Source organism: Lygodium microphyllum, chromosome 15 (assembly GCF_053477565.2).
Source record: "Lygodium microphyllum isolate KBCC chromosome 15, Lygodium_microphyllum_v1.1.10, whole genome shotgun sequence".
Classification (NCBI taxonomy): domain Eukaryota; kingdom Viridiplantae; phylum Streptophyta; class Polypodiopsida; order Schizaeales; family Lygodiaceae; genus Lygodium; species Lygodium microphyllum.
In genome coordinates, this window is record NC_141149.1 from 67875257 (window position 1) to 67902077 (window position 26821).

A 26821-nucleotide genomic window follows, 5' to 3' on the forward strand; every position below is an offset into this window, starting at 1 on the left:
TGCTTTTCATATATTTAAGAGGAGAAAAATACTTTAAAAATATTGATTTTCCTTCACTTGAAAGGCTTCAATATCGATTAATCTCTTTGAGCATTCAAAATCTCTTTTCGAGCATCAAAAGCTAAGCTATTTTGCATCATTTTCAACCACCAACGATTGTCTAAATCAATCCCAAAATGAACTACTACAATCCCAAATCAAACCTTCAAGACTCAAGCATCTATTTGACTTCGATCTAGATCTCAACTATAAAAATAATACCTTTATTGATGTACAAACAACATCAATATCAAAGAAGCAACTCAATCCTCAACCTTTGCAATAAAATATTTACTCCTTGCCCTCTCACTTTGCATACGAACTCCCATAAACATTGAATGCCGGTCTAATACCAATTGAGAAGCAAGCTATGGTGGAATACGAGGTGAAAGCCATGAAATTCAAGAGGATTAAAAGAGAGAACACAAGAGTTACCTAGGAACAAAATGAATGGTACCCTTTTTCTTTGTTATCTTTACTTGTATATCATTGTACAATGTGTACAAATACAAGGGCTGTCCACCCAACTATTGGCCATTGACCTTTACCACAACATTATTATTCTTATTGTAATTGTCTATCAACAAATCTACTCCACACTTTAAAACATTAGTCATTTGTGTACATGAGTCTAATCCTAATATGTTTAAATTTCAAATCAAATTTAATTAACATTATCAAAGCACAAACTTATCATTTTTAAAATATCATCCCTATTTTATAGAACTAGCATTTTTAAACCAATCCAAGACACCTATAATTTGGGCACTTAACACTTAGAGATCCCCTAAAATTTAGGCACTCCCTTCAATGCGCATATCAAAATAAAATAAAACTTCATATGAATATCAAAAGATAATAAAACTTCAGTATTACTGAAGTTTCAACCATGATCAAAACCCAAGGTGTTAGCACAGGACTTTCCAATGTCGACATATTGCACTTTGACTTACAAGGCATGGACAACAAGTATTTGCTTCATACAACAAGAATATAGAGTCCCTATTAAGGACACGGCGATATTGCAATGCCCACATATATTGAAGCTTCTTAAGATCACTACCAATTTCCAATTCAACAATGGGTTGTCCCATCCCTTCGACATAAAGCTTTTCACATCTACTTGTCAAGAAGATCACATAATCCATTCATGTAAAACCCACATTTACAATCTTGCATCCCTTATTCATCTAATGGTTGACCCTCTTATTTACAATCCACCTAGTCACAGTACATAGCATACAACACCATTGACTAGATCATCAATCCAAATCAGTCCACAGTACTGAAACATAATTTCTTGTTAGCCCATGGTTACGTAACATCAGCTGAAGTTGGTATATAAAACATATGAATCTTCTAAAAAAGAAGCAAGAGTGCTTACTGTGTTTCAGAACAGATAATAATGATGATCATTGAAATGAAGATTACAGAAATTAGCAAGGACGCATGCACAAAGATGACCTACTAGCCAGATAATTCATCAGCCAGAACAGATGAATTGAGAGCAGTCTTATTATGCAGCAAGATCCACCACGATTCCTATGAAGCCTCACAGTAGCTTCAACACATACGTGGTGTTCTAAGGATGTGTCCTGAGTGACACAGCTTCATGTACTGAACCAAGCGCTTCTTTGTGTCTCCTTACTCAGAAAATTGTCATTACCATAGGATGTATGAACATTGCATCTCAAGAAGGCATTTGATCGTATCAGAGTAGCAGTGCCTGCACAAACACCTTCTGAGATCCCAAGCAGGATATATCTTGACCCCAAACTGTGTGATAGCTTCACCACTTCTCATCCTGATTAGCACCCAAAAATTCAATCTACTCTTTAGAAAGTAATACAATCAGTTACAAAACGTACATCTGGACTAAATTGATGCTGCACACTGCAAACTGCTGTGAAACATAGAACCAAGCGCATTTGCTACCTGCACTATTAACTAGACTTAAGCCCTCCACTGACCTATTCAGTTTGGTATCTGATCGTTAAGCATGAACATGTACAATATGACTGTTAAAAGTATAGAATTGATTGCAAGCATACAAGAAGACAACACAAGAAGTAGAAGAGCAAGAAAATAAGAAAACTAAGAATTTGAATCAAGGACAAACAAAATAGTTTAAAAAGGAAAAGTTGTTGCAAACCTCATGCCAGCTCAAGCTTATAAGCTGCCCAGTGTAAGAAAACATAGCTTTACATACGACCTTTTACAAAAGGCTTCAGGCAGCAGAAAGTTTGCATGCTCAACACAAGTTTTCAATTAACATGATTTGCGTTTCAAAGCTAAGAGAGATCTGTATTGCACTCCTAGTACCTTACTCCTCACAGACTCATCCAAATGACAAGCCTTAAAAGTAGTGCTTCACTCCCTTGCACGTGATTGATTTGACACTTAAAGCAGACATGTCCTCTTTAAGAACTAAAACAGCTTTTCTTCTCCTGATTAAAGCAATCCTGAAATCAGTGCATTAGTTCATTATGATGTCATCTCACCGCTAGGAAGATTACCTTCATCTTCAAAAGCCGCCAATAGACTGAAACAAGAAGGCCAGCAATGAGAAGAGAAGGAAGGGTTGCAAACTTCAATAGCAAGGCAGGGGATCCACATGCAACATCACCAGCATGGAGAAATGAAAATGTAGGAACTGAGAGCCCAAATCTGTATACAAGACATATTCCACCAAGTGTAGAGATGAGAAAAGAATTGCATAATTCAAATTTAATAGAATTAGAAGTTCGTGTTAGGAAACTTCACTTGATCAAGCAAAAGTAATATAAAAGGACGTACCCTGCAGTTCTCCTTTGAGCTTCAAAATGCCAGCAAAACAGCTAGAAAACCAATAGGTTTTGAGCTACGCACATGCCAACTATGTGCTTCTAGTTCTCAAGTAACCCAAGCACATCTGCAAGAACTGCTGCACATGAAATATGTATATCAGACCAGTGTCTCACTAGACAAGCAATACATTATATAGCTCATCTAGCAACATAACTAGAAACATCAGAAGACAGAAGCACATTACCCAACAGTATATTTACTTATCACGCCAGTCATGTCCCAATCGAGGAATAAGCAAACACGCCTCCTGTAAAGAGTTAGTAGGATTTTTAAGCTGTTAGGTTTGATGAGACAGACCCTGATGCAACATTAACAACTCTACCTTCTGTTAGCACCACGACTGTGTCTCCAGAGTAGGCAAACATGGAGCATATGCGGTCTGTTGTAAAAACTGTCTGGATGACTGCAACAATACATAATGATTAGCTACAGTTTGAGAATATAGCAGTGCTATTTGATATTTAAAACACTGCAGTCCATCACAACTCAACAGAACAAGAACTTAAATTTGATTAAAAATCAAAAGGCATTTTGAAAAATCCATTTGAAGTTGCACGTCATGTTGGACTCAGGTGGTGATCACAACAAACAGAATGCACGCTTCCACTATATCAACCCAATGGGGGATCTGTGGCAAAATTAAGCACATGAAGATCAAGTCCGCACAAAAAGGATGGCTGCATTAAAGTATGGGCTAGTTGCAATAGAAAAACATGTTAAATTCACCTTGTATTTTCCTCTAAATCATTCTGCTGTGAACACACCCTATCCATGGGCACCTTTTACCCTCTTACATGGGAGGGTTTTTTACCCATGTGAACACACTTCAATGTGTAGGTCTATATAGCCCTAAATTTGTACTGTGTATTCTCCATAGAGACAGGGAATGCCCGTTCGGGCACATAGGAACGGATTAACACGTTCCGAGGGGTTTGAGCCAAGGAAACGCTGGCGGAACGTTCCAGCCCGTTTCCTGACCCATTCCCTGGCCGTTCCAGGGCTGTTCCCTGTCTGGAACGGCCGTTCCAGCACAAGATTTTTTTTAATTTTTTAATTTTTAACTTTATTGGAGCAGGCGTTTCGCGCCGACTGCCTGTTTGACGCCTGTTGCCCGCGTCGACTACTCGCTCGTTGCCTGTCGCCCGTTTCGCGCACTCCCGTCAACTGTGGCTTTTCAACTGCACTCCCGCTCGCCTGCGTCGACTGCTCCCACTCGCCTGCGCCGACTGCACTCCCGCCGACTGTCTCGACTCTCTGGCTCACGTTGATCCGGTCGATCGCTCCACCTGCTCCGCCTGCCCTACCGACTATCTCGCCTACCCCCACTGCCTACTCCCACCTGCTCTCGAGACCCGTCTACCTCTCCTACCTACTTGGCCCACCTCTCTTGCCTGGCGTGACTCCTCCCCGCGATCAGGTGAAGTCTCGAGGATCATTATCTCGATTCTCCCCCAAACTTGGGGCATTTTGGGTTAGACGTCAGTTGTTGGTAGTTGCCCCAAAATTTGGGCCTTTCTCAAGGATTGGATTCTGGAATTTGGGACTTAAATTTGGCTGCAATGTCCCCAAATTTGGGGCATTGGGATCCATCATCCCGGGATCTAAAAGAGCCCCCAAATTTGGGGCATTTTAAATCAGTCATTGTCCCAAATTTGGGAGCTGAAAATGCGCCAAATTTTGGGGCATTTTCAGCAAGGAATTGCAGGTTGGAATGCCCCAAATTTGGGGCATTTTGAGTCAGTCATTGCCCCAAGTTTGGGAGCTGAAAATACTCCAAATTTTTGGGGCATTTTCAGCAAGGGAATGCAGGCTAGAATGCCCCAAATTTGTGGCATTTTCAGTAAAAGGAATGCAGGCTGAAGTAGCACCAAAGTTCTGGCGTTTTTAGCATTGCTAAAAATTTAACACACACATGTTGAAATTTTGGCTGCAAATTTCTGCAATTTTATTGAACTTTACTGATTATTTGTCACTTTTATATAGATGGCAGCATTGACATCTATGGGATCTTCATCATCCTCAGCAGGTACTTCGTCAACAACTGGACGAAGTCGAAGCACTACTTGGTCATGGTGGGATGAGGTAGATGCAGGGGTGCCATTGAGAGGTGGAGGGGCTTGCCCTTGGAAATGCAAACTTTGCCCTTATGCTCGCACTAGTGGGGCTGATAAAGTGAGAGCCCATCTTCTACATGAGGAGGGGAAAGAGGTGCATTTTTGCACCAATGTATCAATTGAGAAAAGGCAAGAGTTACTTGACCGCATAGCCACATCTATGGGGAATTCACATGCCAGGAGGACGCCAAATATAGCAGTGGATCCAACAACATGGACTCCAAGGCCAGCAGGGCATGGTGCTTCATGCAAAAGACCACCAGGATTAGTGGCTACGCAGCCTTCTCGTGGGCCATCAATGGCAACAGGTCGTGGTGCTAAACAGAGTTCGTTGCACACTTCATGGGAACCAAAGAAAAAAGAGGAAACAGATGCATCAGTGGCACGCTTTTTTTACCATGACCATATTGTATTCAAATCAGCCAGGTCACCTTATTTTTTAAATATGGTGACAAAGATTGCAGAGTATGGACCCACATATAAGCCCCCTTCATCAGCAACTATCAGGACTACATTGCCTCGAAAGGAGAAAGTAGCCATAGAGATTGCAACAACAAATATTCGCAATCAATGGGCAAGAAATGGAGTGACATTGATAGCAGATGGATGGAGTGACACACGCCATAGGTCCATACATGGTGTTGTTGCATATTCTCGTGGAAATGTATACTTCATTGGTAGTCATGATGCTTCAGAGACTGGAAAGAGTGCAAATGTATTGGCATCCGAGTGGTGCGAGGCAATGCAGGCTGTTGGGGCAGAAAATGTAGTGCAATTTGTGGCAGATGGTGAACCTGCAAACAGAGCAGCAGGAAACATTTTAATGGCAATGTATCCACATATCACCTTTAGTCCATGCATGGCGCATTGCTTGAATAACTTGTTGAAGGATATTGGGGACTTGCCATGGATTGCATCTCTTGTTGCGAAAGGCAACAAGATTATCACATTTATATGTAATCATCAGTACTTGCATGCTGAGTTTCGCAAGAGAAGTGACAAAGAACTTCTTGAATACTCGGATACACGATTTGCAGATAACTTTCTTATGCTTGGTTAATTGCACTATAGCAAAGGTGCAATTAGGGAGCTATTTGCTAGCGATGAGTATGAAAATTGGACTGGGGCTGCCACTGCTACTGCTGTGTTATGTAATGTATATGTTTCTGATAGAGATTTTTGGGATGAGGTTAATCGCACCAACCAAATGGTTGATCCTATTATGCACATGTTGAGGCTTGCAGATGGCATGGATCCATGCATTGGGAAGATCTATGAAGGTATGGATCGCATGATTGAGAGGTTGGAGAGTTTGGAACCAAATGCAGATAGGTATGAGCAGATCAAGGAGTTATGCATCAGCAGATGGAATGAGTATGACTCTCCTATGCATGCTGCAACATATGTGCTTGATCCTGAGTTTCAAGGAAAGATGCAAGAAAGAGACCTTGAGGTGGTCAAGGCTTGGAACACATTGCTTGCAAAGTTTTATCCTAGCCGTGAAATGCAACGCAAAATTAAAAATCAGCTCTCTGTGTATCGGCAAACATTAGGGATGTTTGGTGCAGAGGATGCACTAGAGGACAGGACAAATATTGGGGCTGCTTTATGGTGGGAGGACTACGGGGCAGAAGCTCCAGAGTTGCAAAGTTTGGCTATTCGTATTCTTAGCCAAACAATTAGCTCTTCTTGTTTAGAGCAACTATGGAGCTCATTCAATCACATTCACTCAAAGAAGAGAAATCGTCTTGGTACAATGAAGACGAATGACCTAGTTTATGTGAGCTCCAATCTTCGCTTGCTAGCTCGTACATCAGTTGCAAAGGTTGATTCTTTTATATGTTGGGAAAAAGATGACGATGATAATGGTGGTGATGATGATGGGCAGGATGTTGTTCAGCAGGATGAGCATTGAGGCACAGTGGAGCCATCTTCCATGAATCAGAGCACTTAGTAGCTAGCCTTTTGGAACTTTAGAGTATTGACTTGGAAATTGGAACTCTTGTAACTTGGATCTTTACTATTTAGCCTTTAAAGTTTATTGTTTGGTGCATATTTTGTGTTTTTGCAATGCACACTTGTTGCCAGTTGGACTTATGCAACATTGTTGATTACAATGTTGAATTATGAATGCGACAATCCATTGCTGGTTACAATGTTTTGAATCTTTATTATTGTTGAAAGTTGAAACTTGATTATTGTGTCTCTAGAGTCTAATTTCATGAATTATGGTTGATATGATCTCTCTCTCTAGATTCTAAGACAAGTGTTGACTCTCTCTCTCTCTATATATATATATAGAGAGGTGTGTGTCACTCCATCCATCTGCTATCAATGTCACTCCATTTCTTGCCCATTGATTGCGAATATTTGATGTTGCAATCTCTATGGCTACTTTCTCCTTTTAAGGCAATGTAGTCCTGATAGTTTCTGATGAAGGGGGCTTATATGTGGGTCCATACTCTGCAATCTTTGTCACCATATTTAAAAAATAAGGTGACCTGGCTGATTTGAATACAATATGGTCATGGTAAAAAAAGCATGCCACTGATGCATCTGTTTCCTCTTTTTTCTTTGGTTCCCATGAAGTGTGCAACGAACTCTGTTTAGCACCACGACCTGTTGCCATTGATGGCCCACGAGAAGGCTGCGTAGCCACTAATCCTGGTGGTCTTTTGCATGAAGCACCATGCCCTGCTGGCCTTGGAGTCCATGTTGTTGGATCCACTGCTATATTTGGCGTCCTCCTGGCATGTGAATTCCCCATAGATGTGGCTATGCGGTCAAGTAACTCCTGCCTTTTCTCAATTGATACATTGGTGCAAAAACGCACCTCTTTCCCCTCCTCATGTAGAAGATGGGCTCTCACTTTATCAGCCCCACTAGTGCGAGCATAAGGGCAAAGTTTGCATTTCCAAGGGCAAGCCCCTCCACCTCTCAATGGCACCCCTGCATCTACCTCATCCCACCATGACCAAGTAGTGCTTCGACTTCGTCCAGTTGTTGACGAAGTACCTGCTGAGGATGATGAAGATCCCATAGATGTCAATGCTGCCATCTATATAAAAGTGACAAATAATCAGTAAAGTTCAATAAAATTGCAGAAATTTGCAGCCAAAATATCAACATGTGTGTGTTAAATTTTTAGCAATGCTAAAAACGCCAGAACTTTGGTGCTACTTCAGCCTGCATTCCTTTTACTGAAAATGCCACAAATTTGGGGCATTCTAGCCTGCATTCCTTGCTGAAAATGCCCCAAAAATTTGGAGTATTTTCAGCTCCCAAACTTGGGGCAATGACTGACTCAAAATGCCCCAAATTTGGGGCATTCCAGCCTGCAATTCCTTGCTGAAAATGCCCCAAAATTTGGCGCATTTTCAACTCCCAAATTTGGGACAATGACTGATTTAAAATGCCCCAAATTTGGGGGCTCTTTTAGATCCCGAGATGATGGATCCCAATGCCCCAAATTTGGGGACATTGCAGCCAAATTTAAGTCCCAAATTCCAGAATCCAATCCTTGAGAAAGGCCCAAATTTTGGGGCAACTACCAACAACTGACATCTGACCCAAAATACCCCAAGTTTGGGGGAGAATCGAGATAATGATCCTCAAGACTTCACCTGATCGCGGGGAGGAGTCACGCCAGGCAAGAGAGGCGGGCCAGGCAGGCGGGAGAGGTAGACGGGTCCCGAGAGCAGGTGAGAGTAGGCAGTGGGGGCAAGCGAGATAGTCGACGGGACAGTCAGTAGGGCAGGCGGAGTGGGTGGAGCAGGTGGCGCGATCGACCGGATCAACGTGAGCCAGATAGTCGAGACAGTCGTCAGCGGGAGTGCAGTTGGCGCAGGCGAGCAGGAGCAGTCGACGCAGGCGAGCGAGAGTGCAGTCGAAAAGCCGCAGTCGACGGGAGTGCGCGAAACGGGCGACAGGCAACGAGCGAGCAGTCGGCGTGGGCAACAGGCGTCAAACGGACAATCGGCGCAAAACGCCTGCTCCAATAAAGTTAAAAATTTAAAATTAAAAAAAATCTTGTACTAGAACGGCTGTTCCAAACAGGGAACGACCTTGGAATGGCCAGGGAACGGGAGGGAACGGGTCAGTAAAAGGGTTGGAACGTTCCGCCAACGTTTCCTCGGCTCAAACCCCTCGGAATGTGGTAATCCATTCCTATGTGCTGAAACGGATTAACGGGCGTTCCCTGTCTCTATGGCTAGCATACATGCTGCTATGGAAAAGCAAGCCATAGCTGAGGCAACTTGAGAGTTGATGAGATTGTTCATTAGATGTGCTATTCTCTTCCATGTGGCTAAAACAAAGCAATGGAGGCGAACCATAAAAGCCATCAGCCGCATTGGATGTGAATGGGAAGGCGCATCCTCAGAGGCACTACGCACATGGGAGCTCAAGAAGGAAAAGGCATGCATTGAGGTTCAATTAGAGCCATTGAAAGATACATGGAAGAAGTACGGATACACCGTTTTGTGTGATGGATGGTCTAACGCCCGTAGGAGAAATGTGTATAACGTCATGGTCTCATTCTGAAAGGGCACTATGTTTGTGAAGGCCATTGATGCCTCTTTGCCAGACCTTGTAGTGACAGGTGCAATTATATGGCAGCATTTGCGAGATGTCATCTTGAAAATCGGACCTGAATATGTTGTGCAAATTGTGACCGGTAATGGAAGCAATTGTGTCTCCATGAGCAGCATGTTAGAGGAGGAGTTTCCAAGCATTGTATGGACACCATGTGCTTCTCATTCCATTGATCTTTTGATTGAGGATATAGGCAAAATTCAATGGGTTGAGGCCATATTTAGCACGGCCACAAGTATGGTCAATTTTGTGAGGAGGAGACCCAAGGTTCTTACCATATTTCGCTCATTTAGCCACCTTGAGCTCTTAAAACCCTCCACCACCAGATTTTCCTACATCTTCATTATGCTTGAGAGATTGGTGCGCGTTCACAAGGAGTTGGTGCGCACTATATGGTTTGATGAGTTCATGCAGTGGGATGAGTATGATTATCCAAAGACCATGGCATTTCGGTGCAATGTCATGAATGATACTTGGTGGAAAGATGTGGAGGCTATGGTGAGAACTCCCAATCCTATCTACACAGTGCTACGCATTACATTTCCGATATGGAGGGTAGCACTATGGGTCTACTTTATGAGTATATGGATAAGATAGGTGAGGCTCTAAAAAAAAATAACTTTTTGTTCTCGGACAAGTAAGTAACTCTTGAGCCTTTATTTTACAAATTAATATTATATGTGTGAATTTTGAAATTTGAATGACTATTATTGAGACTTGAATTGACATTTCTTCAATGTTGACACCTTAAGGAATGCTCAAATCGTAGCTGTGTGGGAGAGGAGATGGAATTGGTTTCATAGACTAATTCAGGCAATGACCGATGTCATACATCCTCTTTGGCGAGATGAAGAGCAGAGTGAGTGTGAGGAGCTAGAGAAGGGATTCATAGAGTATATGACAAAGGTGACAGGCGGCGATGTGTCAATGCTTCAAAGGATTGAGGATGATCTTTTGACATTCCGCAATGAGAGCTTGCATTTTGATAGAAAGACTGCAAAGTTGAGAGAGACTCAACTTCAGCATGACTCATGGTAGGAAAAGTATGGAAATTGTGCGTCCACATTGGTAATTTGCAACCCCAAGATTTCTTTTAATAATTATACATAATCACATTTTTGTAATTTATTATCACGGGCATTTACTACATAGTTTGATTCTTGAAAGTTGAATCTTAGATTCTTAAGGCTCCGTTTGTGTTTCTATTTGAATGATGATTTATAGAAACGCATTGCTATACGAGTTCTCTCACAAGATTGTAGCTCAGGCCCTTGTGAGAGAAATTGGAGTACTTGGGCCCTTTTCCATACAAAGAAAATGAATAAACTTACCACTGCTCAGTTAGAGGGGTTGGTCTTTTGCCATTGCAACCTCCAACTGCTTGAGAAAAACGATATTCAACCAGAGCTTGCGTAGGTGATTATATTTATATTTTGCTAATAGCTTATGGTCTTTAAAGTTTTAACTCTTGAATGCAAATTCTAGAATCTAAAGATGATAACTTTTTAAATCTCTATGTCAAATAAACACAGGTAAATATTAACAAGATCGACATAGAGAAGGTGAGGTTTGTTCCAGACATCACTCCAAAGGAGCGGGACATATATACCATGCTCTACCAGAAGATGATAGCCCCGAGCCGTACCATGCGCAGCAGGACTGCTTCACAACGTCAGAGAGCCATAGATGAAGCTAGCACTTCAGCTGCTATAGCAGATTCTCTAGCAGCTTCAGGGACTTCTGATAGTTCTGGCTCATCAACTAATGTGGATAGCGATGAGCAAGAGGAGGATCAGGATGATAGCACCTCTATTGGCTTAGATGATGTTACTACAGATGCTAGAACCTTGAGCCTTGATTTTATCATTGATGTTCAGCATTGTTGACAGTTGTCAGTTGCTTATGTTTTTTCCCATGGCTGGCCAGTGGTCATTGTTTGAACTTTGAAGTTATCAATTCTTTGAGATCTCATAGATCTATTATCTTACTTTGATATTTGACTCTTAAGACATGTCACGGCTCACATGATACATCATATGATCATTGCTATAGCTTGTAGTCTTGACTCTTGAGTCTTTAAATTGGCTTTTGTTGATGTTAGATGTATCTAGATTCTAGAATCTAGGTTGCCTTCTTTTAAAATTTGAATGATGAATGATGAATCTTGATGTATCATGTATCTACTTAGTACTATGATCTGTCTCCGGTGACTACTCGTATTATCGCAAGTGACGAGTGATGAGTCTCATGAATGATGAACTTGACTTCTAACTTTTAAGTTCCGATCATGATTCTTGGATGACAGATGTTATGATTTTAGTATATTACACTTTTGTTTCAAGTTTTTAAGTTATTTTGGGTGATTTAAGATTTCTTCAATCTTGTGATTTACAGCTTGCGAAATTGATAACTATGTGAAATTGTTGCGCAATGTGATTGGTGAAATTTAAATCATGGGTCTTGGAAGTTGGATTCTTGTGCTAAAAGTTAAGATTATTCAGTCACGAGTGACTCTAGTCTCTAGTATACTTAGTATGTATATATGTATGTATATTGAATCATAATGTATTGGTTTCTCCAAAACGCCATTTCCACCAAAATTTCAAATGGTCGAAACTCCGAAACTCCGTTTCTTCCAATTCCAAAACTCACGTTTCCAAAATGCATGGAAACTATGCCTACCACATCTAGTGCTCCTAGTGATTGAAAGGACGAGTCAACTCAACTTGCATAAAATTTCACTTCGTATGCTTTGCACTGTCCTATTCTTATGATCCTACCATACATGATGTAGGCCTTTCAGCAAAGGACAGTGAGCAGAATTGGTATTTTGATAGTGATGCTAGTAAGCACATCATCTCATGTTGACATCTTTTTATTTCTTTGGTTGATGGTACACAAAGGGGCACTGTCACATGTGCCAACAATGCTACTTATACAATCTAAGGCATTGGGAAGATTATTATCAATGTAGTGAATGGGCATGTTGTCACCTTAAAGGATTTTCTATGTACCTGGCATTCAAAAAAACCTATTATCTGTATCACGCATTGCTACTAGTGGCTTTGAAGTTTGCTTTGTCAAGTCACAATGTGTGGTTAAGGACACACATGATGATGATGTGATTGTCATCATTGGTACTTTATGGCATGGCTTGTACAAACTTGATGTTTATGATAAACAATCTTGTTTGGATGCTATGGTTGTGGATGCTTCTATCTTATCTATTGCTAAGAGATCCAATGCATACTCCCTCTCTTAGTGGAGGTGTCTACTTTGTTATCTTCATTGATGAAGATACACATCACACTTGGGCAGTTGGCTTAAAGGCCAAATCAAGGATATTTGTTGGGAATAAAGGGCCATCATGCTTTTTATATGTGATCCAGTGTGAACACACCCTTAGCACTTGTACTTTAGTACTTTACATATATCTATCACAAAACCCTAAGAGAGGTGCAACTCTTTGTACCCACACGTCGTGCATCTCTCTCTCTCTCTCTCTCTCTCTCTCTCTCTCTCTCTCTCTCTCTCGTTGCCATTGTTGAATATCGAACCTTCATTACGCATAGAGCCACCACAAACTAGTACCAGAGTTGAAGGTTGCTCACCTCCCGAGTTCTGTGCACAGCTAAAGGTTACTCGTCTCTCAAGTTGCGTGCAAGCATGCGACAAATAGATAGGCGACAGGCTACAGGCCACGTCAACAAACAGGCGACATGCCGATAGTTTGACTGGCAAGTAGACAATGACTGACAGGCCACGTCAATAGGAGACGAGAAGCAAGTGGTATCAATCAAGCCACGTCGCAAGCAATTCGGCAGCAGCTCCCAAGCGCAAGTCGCACACACCATCCTGACGGTCAACATCCTTTTTTCAAAGGTAAAAGATTCATTCTATGGGCTGTCACGCGTACATAAGCACAACTTGACAAATCTCAAATATTTGGCACACATTTACTCCCCAAATTTAGGGATTTTAGAGTATGTGTGAAGACTTTACTCAACTGCGTAAATTTTGTGGAGTTTTGAACTCTCTCGGGTCTCAAAAATTGGGCCTTTTCATGTAATTGCGGAAATTATAATGGGACAGGTACAATTCTTAAAATTTTAACACATTCAACCATGTACAATTTGGGGATTTTGCAAAATTTGCAAAATTTGGGTCAATTTCGATCTTGATATGTACTTGCAATGCAATTTCTATGCAAATTGAGCAAGAAATTTGGGGCTTTTGCAAAATTTGTGAAATTTTGGCAAAATTGGTTTGTGCAATTCATTTGGGAGTTATGTTTGATATAATTTGAGCAGTTTGAGCAAAGAAATTTTGGAGCTTTTGACCGTGGAAGTCAAATTTGTGCCCATGGATGCATTTGGAGCAAAGATTGTAGCAAAAATTTGGGGTTTCTCATGAAATTGATGTACTAGCCTGTGGCAAGGCTGCAATTGCTTGTCGTGTGCTGTAGCACACATTTCATACCTCTAAAAATTGATTTGCAGATCTGAAATTTCTGCAATTACGTGAATTTTCATTGCTGGTTGGTACTCGCTTCGTATCTTGGTCATTTGTGTGATAGTTGGGCTTAATTTGTTGACTTTTGAGTCACTTTTGAGCTATAATCATGGCTAGCAGCAGTGATAGCAGCAATCTTTTGCACATTAAGAAGCTTGAGGGTGCACACAACTTTGCTATTTGACAGAAGCAGTGCTATAATGTCTTGGTGCAAAAGAAACAAGTGAAGCCTATAAAGAAAAAAGGAGTCAAACCAGTAACCATGGATCCAAATGAGTGGGATGAGTTAGATGAGCTTGCATGCTCTCCCATAGAACTTTCAGTGTTAGACACTTAGCTCTTCAACATAGAGAAACTAAAATCTACCTATGATATGTGGCAAAGACTTAAGGAGTTATATGCTCAGAAAAGTGCAACCAACAAGGTTTATTGGTTGAAATTTTTTATGGACCTACGTGTGAAGAAAGCTACAACCACGTCTATATATTTGAATGAGTTTAACTCCATTTTCAGACACCTGATTGCTTTGGAGTTTCACATTGATGAGGAGTTCAAGGCAACAATCTTGCTATGCACTTTGCTTGAAAGTTGGGACACTTTTAGGACAGCAATGAGTAATTCTAATGCTAGGCTATTATATTCAAATGTGGAGAGCTCTTTACTCATAAGAAAGCTCAATAGGGAAAATATTTCAGTAAACAAGTCTTCCAATGCACTGCATACTAGAGTTCAAGCGGGATTGCTTTAAGTGAAAGAAAGAAAAAGACAGAGGCAAAAACATTGATGTTAACAAAGATGAGAAAAAGAGCAGTCAACATGCAAAGAATACTACTATGAAAATAGAGAAAGTTAATGTAGTTAGTCAATGAGAGTGACAGTGGCAGTGACAGACTCTTTCCTTCTTCTTTTAGTGCACACTTGATTGCAGTTTTTGATGATGACACGCACACTTGGATTCTTGACGGGTGCTTCATTCCATGTGATACCACACTGTGAGTGGCTCTTTGACTGTAGTGGTAGTAGGCATGCCATTGTCCACTTGGGGGACAACCATGCATGTGACATTGCAAGAATCGGCAGTGTGTAGTTGACACTTCAACAATATGGTTCAGTGTTCACTTTCCATAATGTGAGGCATGTACCCTAGCTCAAGAAGAGCTTAATAAGCATAGGGCAACTAGATGATGAAGTCTATCACACCACTTTTGGAGATAGCAAATGGAAGATATATAAGGGCTCTAGGATTGTTGCTAAAGGCTCTAAAAGTGATACTCTATATGCATTACATGTATCTAGTGTGTGTGATCATGTTGTTGACGTAACCAAGCAGACAAGTGTGTCTTTGTGGCATAGCTCGTTGGGACACGAGTCAAACTGGAATGAGAGTGCTTTCTTGTTTGGGTTATTTGCCATGTTTGAGGTATGCTGATTTTGACCATTGTGATCATTGTATTTTTAGCAAGCATGCTCAAACATCACATAAAATGTCTCTTTCATTAAAATCTTCAATCTTAGAGTTGATACATTCAGATATAGTTGAGATGCTAGCGTAGTCTCTAGGGGAAAATAAATACTTTATCACTTTTGTTGATGATGCCGCATGCAAAGTATGGGTTTATCCAATCTATCGTAAAGACAAGGCTTTGGACAAGTTTAAAATTTCCTAGCACTTGCTGAAAATATGACCAACAAGACATCAAAGTGTCTTCACTCTAACAATGGTGGGGAATATGTATCCAAAGCCTTTAAGGGCTTTTGTGATAGCAAAGGGATAAAAAGAGCTCACTGCACCTTGTACTCCACCCCAAAATGGTGTCACCAAGCATATGAATAGGATTATTTAGGACAAGGTCCGTACCATGCTATCTCATGCTGCATTACCTCATGGATTTTGGCTGTTATGACAACCGTACATTTGATAAATCGGTCACCGAACGGATCTTTGGGAGGGAGAGTTCCTCAAGAAGTGTGGTCGAGCAAGCCACCTTCATATGTAGAGTTGAGAGTGTTTGGCTGCAAGGCATTTGTCCACATACGCAAGAAACAACGCAACAAATGGGAGCCAAAGTCTTGTAAATGCATTTTCCTAAGATATGGTGACAAGGGAGAAATGGGGTACAAATTATGGGATCCCGAGAAAAGAAAAATTTTAAGTAGCAATGATATTATCTTCCAAGAAGATCGCATGCATAAACACCTCAAAAAGAAAGAGGACGTCAGAAGGGTTGCGTTCCAAGAAGAAATACATGTAGGACAGCAAAGAGTGTCTACTGTACAGCAGCAAATACCTACTATAAATGACCCTATAAATACAAGGAATGATGCTAAAATTGATCAGCAAGAAGTTCCCCATGATATACTACAGTTTCAGCAAGAAAATGTGCCATTGGAACAACCGGAACAAGTAAGACAGCATGCCGAATCCTTTGAACGGCAAGCTATTAATGCAGATTTGTACATTGAACAACCAGCAAACATTGATCATTGGGTCCAAAGGTCAACCCGAAATACCAAACAGCCAGATAAGTTTGTTCGTAGTGCAAATTGTGTGGCAGATTATGTCATGTTGACAGATTGTGGTGAATTTCTATGTTGTCAGAGATGGAATCTCTAAAGAAAAATGGTACTTGGAATTTAGTGAATTTGCCTAAGGGGCGCAAAGCCCTACCATGCAAATGGGTTTAAAGATCGCTTTTGGTTCCTTGCCAAAGTACAAAGCACGACTTGCAAAAGGATACAAGCAAGAAAACATGGGATTGACTTTGACAAGATCTTTTCTCCTATAGTCAAAATGACTACTTTGCAAACCATATTGGGCTTGGTTGCATGTGAAGATACGGAACTCATACAAATGGATGTAAAGACTTCTTTCTTACAAGGTGATCTGTATGGAGACATATATATACAACAGCCAAAAGGTTTTGTGGCTAAGGGGCAAGAAAAGATGTATGTAAACTCAACAAAAGCTTATATGGGCTGAAACAGACACTACATGAATGGTATCATAAGTTTGATACATTCATGCAATTCTCAAGGATTTAAAAAAAGTCAAGTGGATCACTACTTATATACCTAGAAGGAAACAAATGACAACATTATTATCCTGATTTTGTATGTGGATGACATGTTGATTGGTGGTAGGGATGTTCATGCATTAGACACATTGAAGCAAAACCTACATAGCAGCTTTGATATGAAGGATCTTGATGAAGCAAAACATATTCTTGGCATTCGTATACTCAGGGAGGAAAAATTGAAATGTCTTCTTTATCTGTCACAACAGAGATATGTATTGCAACGTTTCAATATGAAGGGAGGAAAAGCAATTGGTGTACTACCTCCATATATGAAACTCGGTGTAGAATAAAGCCCTACATCTGATGATGAAAAGGCTAAAATGGCTAAGATCCCGTATGCTTTAGTTGTAGGTAGCTTGATGTATACTATGGTTGCTACACGTCCTAACATAGCATTTGTGGTGGAAATGGTTAGCAAGTACATGGCACATCTTGGTAGAAAGCATTAGGAAGCAGTGAAAGGTATCATGAGATATCTTAAGGGCACAAAGGATTTGTGCATCTACTTTGGAAAGCAAAAGGCATATGTCGTTGACTTTACAGATGTAGACTATGCCAGTCATGCTAACTGCAAGAAGTCTACTTCAAGATATATATTCACCTTCACAAGGGGCGTAATGTCTTGGATCTCTAGGCTACAGAAGTGTGTTGCATTATCTACTACAAAGGTAGAGTATGTGGCTGCCACTGAGACACGCAAGGAGGCTTTATGGCTTTCACGTCTGGTGGGAGAGCTTGGCATTACTGAGACTCATGTCCTCCACTACTATGATAGTCAAAGTGTTATAATGCTAGCATGGAATCCCGTCTTTCATGCAAAGACGAATGCACATACAGATGAAGTATCACTTTATTAGAGATATACTTGATAGCAAAAGCATTGAGCTTGTCAAGGTCCATACAGATAATAATCCTGCAAATCTTCTCACAAAGGGGCTTTCAGTAGAGCGGTTTGTTCATTGCCAACAGATGATGGGAGTTGCATAGTATATGTATTTCAGCTTTGTATATACTTAGACTTAGCTAATTCTTTTCTCAGCCTTCAAGCACCCTACCTTTAGGTGGAAGGTTGTTGGGAACAAAGGATCAACATGCCTTTTATACGTGCTCAGGTGTGAGCACACCCTTAGCACTTGTCCTTTAGTACTTAACATATAACTATCACAAAAACCTAAGAGAGATACAACTCTTTGTACCCACACGTCGTGCATCTCACTGTCCCTCACTCTCTACCACTACTCTGTCTGTGTGTGTGTGTGTGTGTGTGTGTGTGTGTGTGTGCGCCATTGCCATTGCTGAATATTGAACCTTCATTGCACATACAGCCACCATAGTATTCTCAAGCTTTCGACATTTGATTGCCATGGCTGAAAACTCCATTGGTTACTCTTCGCATTGACAAAGAAGGATAGTACATGTCAAAGGAATTTGCAGTGTTTCTTTCTTCTAGGGGCATTATTCATCAGTGCATTATGCCTTATACACCACAACAAAAAGGTCTTGTTGAGCGCAAGAATAGATCTCTTATGGAGATGGCCAGATGTTGTTAGTAGTATGTCAACTCATGTGTGAGTCTGTGGATGGTAGATTAGCCTGGGCACATGTTAGATATTTTAGGCATTTTTATTGTGCATTATTTACCTCATTTTAGGGCTTTTGATACAGTCGAGCAACATTTAATGTTGGCCGACAAGCTATTATTTATGGCATGTATATTTTGTGCTCCTTCTCCTCAATCAATTGAGTTATCACCTGGAGGTCCTATTGGAAGAACTACCACTACCTACAAGCCAATGACTCATTGTTCTTCATGTCATCCTCATATATGGTATATGCATACCATTTCCCGAGCATTCTTCTAAGCAAAAGAAAAAGTAGGATCCGAACTCCTACACTGAGTCACCCTCTTTCTCAGACTCCGACAGGGATCCTCCAACCAAGGCTAAGGCGTGGAAAGGATCATCTTCTTCACATCACAAAAGGGCTTGGCAACCCCTCCTACTTTCTAGTACAAGTGGTGTGATCATCCCTCACAACTCTCCAATGCCAGAGAGGAAGAGTAAGAGAGTGGTGAGATGCGACAGGTGAGCCTCATCTATACAAGTATACAAGTGCACATGTTCTAGAGAGGGACTTCCCTAAGGTATCAAGTGAAGTCTAGAAAATTCAAATCCTAGAGCTAGGATTGACATCCAAGTTCATGATGGGTTGTTACTTGACAAAGAGCAGGATTGACTCCTAGTCCGAGCTCACATGAGGGGATACTTTGGCAGTTTTCATGGTCACATATGTTCAAAGGAATTTTTGACAAGATGGTCTTGTATGCTATGTAAAGAAATACTCTGACACAAAAACACAAATAACAATCGTACGACAAAGCACAGACTAATAAAAGAACACACTTAAGGTTAGGGTAACTCAAGGATAATGAACACAGAAAATAACTGAAGTGATATAACTGCTGAATATACAATGCTCATGCAGCAAACACACATGCAGTGAATGAATACTGAACCTCGAACTCCTATATCTCAAGGATCATGGCAGGGGTAATGAGTTGGAGAGTGTGTCGTACTCCGAACGGATCCCGAATCGCAACAAGGCAGCCTTTGAATGTCGAACACCAACAAATGCAGCAGTGAGAAGCTGGATCTAATGCAGATGGAAATGAGGAGAGAGAATGTGCAATAAATGCAGGCTGATGAGAGAGAAAACAGCCAAACGCAGGCAGCAAATGCTAGGCAACAGCAGTGGAGAGAGAAAATCTATCAAACGCAAGGCAGGACAGCTTGGCAACAACCTGCAGGAGATGGCGGCAGCTGGAGGAGAGAGACAACTGTCAGTACGACAGCTGCAGCAGCAAACGTAGGGGTTGTGATGACATGGCACGCTGTACAACAGCAGGTCTGTGCAAGAACAGCAGTCGCCTGGCTGGGATCAGCTCCAAACTGCATGGAGAAGGCTGGTAAACAGACGCCAACTAATGTAAACAGCAATGGTAGCTTCGGCTGAGATGTCCTCCGCAAACAGGGTGTGGGCAGCAAGCTGAAACGCCTGAAATCTGTGAAAACGAGATTGTATATGAATGGAGGGCAACATATGTATTTATAGAAAGTTTGGACCCTCCCAAGTGGGTTTGTGCATATGGCACACAAAAACTCTCTAGGATCGCGTTTCTTTTAAATAAACTAAGTTTCTTCATTAATCAAGCAAGTTTTGGGGCTGTTTAAGTAAAGCTAATGCATTTTTAGCTCAACATGCGACTACGAGACATTGTTGACAAACATAGAGATCTGTTATGGCTCCTCTCTCCTTTTCAGTAGCCGATACGATCAACATCAACATCAAGTTCTCTACGAGACAACTTGGTGGTGCCTTGATCACCCACTACTTGGGTAACCATGGTTCTATTCTGGTGGTTCTTTGTTGTCTAGACTATGATTAGACTTTATCATTGTATCATTGTATTGTATCAGATCACCCATGATTTGAGAGAGATTGTTAGCAATATGTCAGCTCATGTGTGAGTCTGTGCATGCCAAATTGGGCTAAGCACATTTCAAATATTTTAGGCATTTTTATTGTGCATTATTTATGTCATTTTAGGGCATTTTGACATAGTCAACTGTTATTTAGGACATATTTATGGCCTATATATTCTATGCCCCTCCTCCTTAGTCAGTTGAGTTATCACCTAGAGGTCCTATTCGAGAGAGGTACCGCTACTAGTGCCTACGAGCCAATGACTCATTATTGTTCCCGTCATTCTCGTGCTTGGTATATGGATTCCATTTCCCGAGCATTCTTCTGTGTTCTCTCTTTCTTTTTCTTCTATCTTGTGTTCAACAGTTTATTACAGCAACTGTTCATGCTTCCATTGCTCCATCCACTTCCGACAATTGTATGCTTAAAGGAAAGTCTTTGCCAAATAAGGTTTGATTGGATGCAATTCATACAGCTTGCTATGGGCATTAAAGACTATCATGCCTTATGAGGCATGGGATGGCAAAAAGCCAATGGTTGCACAAATGCGTACTTTTGGATGTCTTGCCTACACTCATGTTCCATCTCAAAGGAGAGAGAACTTGCAGGACAAAGAGATTAAATGCATTTTTATTGGGTACAATATTGAGAGCAAAGACCATCAGTTGTATCAACTGGTTATAGGCAAAAGTGTTTGTTAATAGAGATATTTTTGCTGAAAATTCAAAAATGCATTCGCATGATTCCAAAAATCAGTCAACTATCGGCCCCAAAGACGTGTTTGCTTCACTTAGGCCATTATTCAGATCATTGCTAGGGATAGCATGCACCCGCTCAATCTCATGCACCATCGCAGAAAATTCAACAACCTTCCCACACTGATTTTCAACCTCGTTTTCCCTCCATTGAGGTAGCAGATCATGATGATGCAAAGACCACAAAGAGGCTGCTATTCAAAAAGCACAAATAGTGCCTAGATGCCTGTTGGATACCTTATGCAACAGCAAACAGGCTGCCCCTATTCATGGACATACCAGAGCAACTTCTTGTTAGGCATCAAGGAGCTTTACAAATTGCAATTTATCAGCCACTACTTGTGGTAAAGGGCCTCTTTGTGCTGAGGATCCTTTTGGGGATATACATTGGCTGGATGCTACACGATCAGAGTTGCAGAGCATTGAAGATAACAGTACTTGGGAGTTATGTGAGCGTGCCATTGGCACTAAGTGGGTCTTTAAGCTTAAATGTTATGCAAACAATAGCATTCGCCACCACAAAGCTAGACTTGTGGCAACGAGACTGATTTACAGCAAGTATTTGCTATGACAGATTTTGGCCACTTGCACTACTATCTTGGTATTCAGTTTGATCCTCTTGAGGGGGATGTTATTTTCAGGTAATCCAAGAACATTGGATGGTTACTCCCAGCATTTTCAGTTTGAAGACTGCAAACCTGTCTCTACTCCAATTGTGTCAAGCTTCCATTTTTCTCGGGGATGCTAGTAATCATTTTGACACTTCTCTTTATTAGCAAGCAGTTGGATGTTTGATCTATTTGTGCTAGACAAGGCCGGAACATTCCATACATTGTATCCCAGTTGAGCTGATTTATGTATAGCTTTTACAACTACAATTGGGTGTCTTTGGCTCAAATGCCTTTTATCATACCTACATATTGCACTTCCATCAGCTACATGTATCTACACTAACAATCAAAGTGCATTAGTAGTTGCATGAAATCTAGTATTTCGTGCAAAAACAAAGCACATTGAGATGCTTTATCACTATGTTAAAGAGAGACTCCATGCAGGGGAGATTGATTTGGTCTATGCACCTACACAAGACAACAGTGCACACATATTCACGAAGACTCTATCCAAAGAAAAGTTTGAAGCTTTTCGCAAAGCTTTAGGTTTACTTCCATTTAGAGATTGATCTGTGACATCCTTGTTTCGTTCACATCATTCACTTGAAGGGGGTTTGTTAAATATACCTTGAACTTTCCTCTCAATCATTCTAGTGTGAACGAACCCGCCCACGAACACTTTTTACCCTCTTGCGTGGGAGGGTTTTTTCCCCATGACAACACACTTCAATATGTCAATCTATATAACCTTAGGGTTGTACCTTGTATTCTCATTCTTGTTATTCATTTTAGTGGAGGTCCTCTTGCACCCTTCTTTGTATCTACTTTTACTCTTACTCTCTTCTCCATGTCCTCCATCAAGCTATCCATTCGATCCACCAAAACAGTTACAAGTGATAGGGTAGCATGATTATGAAACATTATTAATGTGATTTCAATGACAAAAAGTCTTAAACGTCAATATTATATTCATGTTGGTTTTTGGAAAATTTTAGAGTTGATACCAATGTTGGGAGGTCTCAAAAAGTATGTTTTGGTGTCCTAACCAAGCTTGACAAGATTTTGTTATTCCAACAATCAACAATATTTAGCCCAAGAAGGAAAATGCCAAACAAAAGACGAGTATCTTGACAAGCTAGTATCATAGCATTCATCATGCAAACTTCCAAGTGTCTCTCCACTTGTCCAACTTTATCGCATTGTTGGACACATGCCTTTGGCAGCTCCAGCTTGCCTCTTTAGACTTAAACTTCTCTTTCTCATTTTTCCTCGAGCTTTTGTAGTAATGATTAATCTATTCAACAACAAATAAAGATAGCTCCAAAATTGGTTAGAGTCCTCACTCTATCATCTTCCACCTTTTCACTATATCAAAACTCCCCTCCTTCCTCATTGTTGTTTTCCACGGGAGCTGAGCTATAAATTAAAATTTCGGGCCCTATTTAAAGTGCTTCTGCTTCTCTCCACTTTAAAATCACAAAGAAATATCATAGTAGTAGGGGATGGCCATTTTCTAGCTTCACATCCCAATTCCATCCCATCCCGTACCATCCCAATTCCATCCCATCCCCATATTAGAGCCCCCTCTTGTGGTGACACAGGATGGCAATTCCTCGCCACGTCCCTAATCCCATAGTCGTCCCCAAAACCTGGCCCATCTTACTATGAGGAATACGAATGTACAACTCAACAACAATGAAGATTGGCTGATTTCATTCTCCCCCACTTTGCAAATTGTGAAGAATCCCTTGGTTTGTTGCATAGAAAATGCAACACACGTGCCTCTTTGGATGTTTGCTTCATCAATATAGGTGAAATATCCCCCTAGGCTTCAAACTATGCAAAAGACAAAACAAAAGCCATGTCCATGATACAAAAACCATAAGGGAAGTAGTCACCCCTAAGAGGACAAGGCATTGGACAAAGGGTGCTTGCTGACTCCCAATGGCCTACGAAGTCCCTGCAAAGATTGATGGAACCACAATGAACTCTGTGTGTGTGTGTGTGTGTGTGTGTGTGTGTGTGTGTGTGTGTGTGTGCGTGCTTAATTTTAAATAAAATGTCTTGAGAGATGGTTTGCAATCCATTACTTAATTGTACCATACGGGAGAATGAGAAGGGATGGCTAGGTCCAACCCATCACAAAACAAACAAGCTATCCACTTGAGGATGTCAATGACCAGGGAAGGATGATAAAGTAACGGCGGTGTGGTGTATAAACTGCTGGTGAAAACAGCTTAGGATCCACTCAAGGGTGCTTTGCACAATGAGATGCATAATATGCTACATGTTGAGAATGCTCATGTAGCACGTGCCACTTGGACAGTGACCCTCATGGGAAAATTGTTTACTTGCCCAAGTGCCTATTACAAAGATAATGAAATCATGCAATGCAAAAGGAGAATGCACAACAAGGGCGAAAAGGCTAATGTCGAAGACAAGTGCCGAAACCTATAGAATACCAAGGATAGCAATCGTGGGTGTTGATACTAAAGGGGGAAGAGGAGCTAGATATCGGTTTTGGTCTTTGTGTGGTGCTAAGAACCATGATGTGAAGAAACATTCCAACTAGAAGAACAAGATAGAAGTCGCCGTCATGATAGCATCAAGAGAGATGATGCACAATCCGCCTTGGGAAGGGAAGCCTCCATGCTAGTAGAGAAGCAAAACTCAAAAACCATGAATGGAACAGCATGCATCCCGAGTCTCCAACCTAGGTAGGACTAGTGCAAACCTACATGTTAGCCTTACACTAAAAACAAAAGCATGCAAAAGATATGAAGATTTACAAGCACAAAGGTCGATACAAAGATACTCCAAAAAACAAAACTAAAGTGAAAAAATGATTGAATGAACAATGCAATGATGCAAATGTGTATGCGTATGTATGTGTGAGTAAATGCAACATAAAACTTAAGAAGAAAAATCTAAGGACAAAAACCTATGGGCCCGACTCTATAGTCTAAAGACCTATTTTTCTTAGGGAATTGCTACTAAATGGGTTTTGTATATTTGGTTTCGTCTAAAGAAGGAAAGTCACCCTTGGTTTGGCTTGCCTTTGCATCTTGCGAGTTCTTGCCATTGTTGGTTTTCCCTCCTCAAGAAACCACAACCAACCCTCTCTACTTTGAGTAAGGCTGGGTGGAGGCTTTCTTGTGGACTTGATCGTGCAACCCTGCATAATGTAAGAACTGGCACTCAAACTCGTAGAAGGTCGACAATCTAAGTAATGAGATACTGCGCTGGATAAAACAATATTTGTCAAGAAGAACATGACCTAATCGTCATCTAACTTTAAGGAGCCACTAGTGGCAGACTCCAAGAGTAACCACCAATATTCAGCCCTTGACTTTTAGATCATCCCTTCCTTAATGGAAAACTCCTAAAGCTCAAAATCGAGATTGATATATCCAGTGTTGATCTCTTGCCACATACCAATCAATAAGATGACTCCCAATGCTCAAATGCGAGGGAAAAATGTGGTAACTGAGAGTGTAACTCAAGAAGCAACCCCTGCATTAACTCAACATTGGCTATGGCATTGCACGCTCTCCATTGACGGATGTGGTTAGGGTGAGTAATCAAGGGTCTAGCATAAGCTCTAGACCAACAACAAGGTCCCAAAGTCCCTAAGATTCAAGCACTTGTCGCACAAAGTTCGACCAAGTGAAGAAATTCAACCCATTAAAACAAGTCTTATCTGTGAAGGCGTTCTTAGATGTTGCAACAAGAGTGGTAGTGCTCAAAGATAGAAAAGGTGGGTAACGAGGGTAGGGTGAATAGGATGGGAGAGTGGAGTATACTTGGAAATTAATCCCCGAGTGCCGACCATGCATATGGGGAGTGTGTTCAGTGGATTCAAATGTGGGCATGGGGGCATGGGTTGACTAGGCATGGGCATGGTAATCGCATGAGGAGCCCATGGTGAAGGAATAGAGAGATGTGGAGTAGAGCATGGGAATCATTGTGTAGGAGCCACCCATGAAAAGTGTGATGATATACCATAAGCAGAGGATAGATATCCCTGCATCTAAGAGATCAAAGAATATGTGTGACTAGGGGTAGTGAGGGGGATGCCCCTCATAACCATCCCAATGGAAAATGATGTGCACACTTGCGAAAAGGTCGAGAAAACTATGTTAAATGGTAGCATGCCTTGTAACAAAGCCCTATGGTGCACTATTTAAGGGTGGCATTCCCTATAATGATGCATTGTGATGCGAAATGGTAAAAAAGTGTGAATATGGAACAAAGAATGAGAATGTGCTAGGAGTGAAAATAGAGATTCAACTCCTAGTGTGGAGGATGTGAATGTGGAGTGTAATCCAAGGTTTTGGAATGAAGAAGAAAGGAAATCGATGTGTGCGCTAAAAGAGGGTGGGATGGAAAGGATTTGAGAAGAGTGGCTTACGTGTTCAAATGAAATAGAAGATGTAGATATACTTGATGAAGGACATATTCTTCCAGAGCCCCCTCTATTGAAGTTTGCATATAAAAAATCATCTGGATCCTACACACCAAAAAAAAAAATAGAAGAGAGTTTTGATTCATACGACTCAAAGGGATTGTACAAACTTGACATTGGGCCCAACTGAGATGATGAAGATGGGTCGCCAATCATCCCAAATGTCGTATGTCCTCCATGATCAAAGGTGGCCAGCCTCTCCAACCGATCCAAATGGAGTAGCAAACCTGATACGAGGTGTGTAAGTTCGAATAAACCTGATGCACAAGTAAGTACTCTTGAAACTCCTCCTCCAACATGAGACTAAAATCTAGAACATGAGAAA

The 26821-nt window shown here is 41.1% G+C and overlaps 1 protein-coding gene and 1 pseudogene across 2 annotated transcripts in view; one reads left to right on the top strand and one right to left on the bottom strand.

The window, feature by feature from the left end:
* Positions 1-1169: 1169 nt before the first annotated feature.
* Positions 1170-26821, bottom strand: part of LOC148024644 (uncharacterized) — a 37188-nt gene continuing 11536 nt past the window's right edge. Inside the window, exons 4-8 of one of the 2 annotated variants that reach the window (XM_087694280.1) lie at positions 3209-3289; positions 3071-3133; positions 2836-2962; positions 2556-2706; positions 1170-1843 (exon numbers count right to left, since the gene is read on the bottom strand). In XM_087694280.1, the coding sequence (XP_087550406.1) occupies positions 3099-3133; positions 3209-3289 (116 nt within the window). In that variant the 3' untranslated portion in view covers positions 1170-1843; positions 2556-2706; positions 2836-2962; positions 3071-3098. The remainder of the gene's footprint in view (positions 1844-2555; positions 2707-2835; positions 2963-3070; positions 3134-3208; positions 3290-26821) is intronic. The other variant, XM_087694279.1, reaches the window with a different exon arrangement.
* LOC148024645 (uncharacterized) lies at positions 5743-10234 on the top strand (annotated as a pseudogene).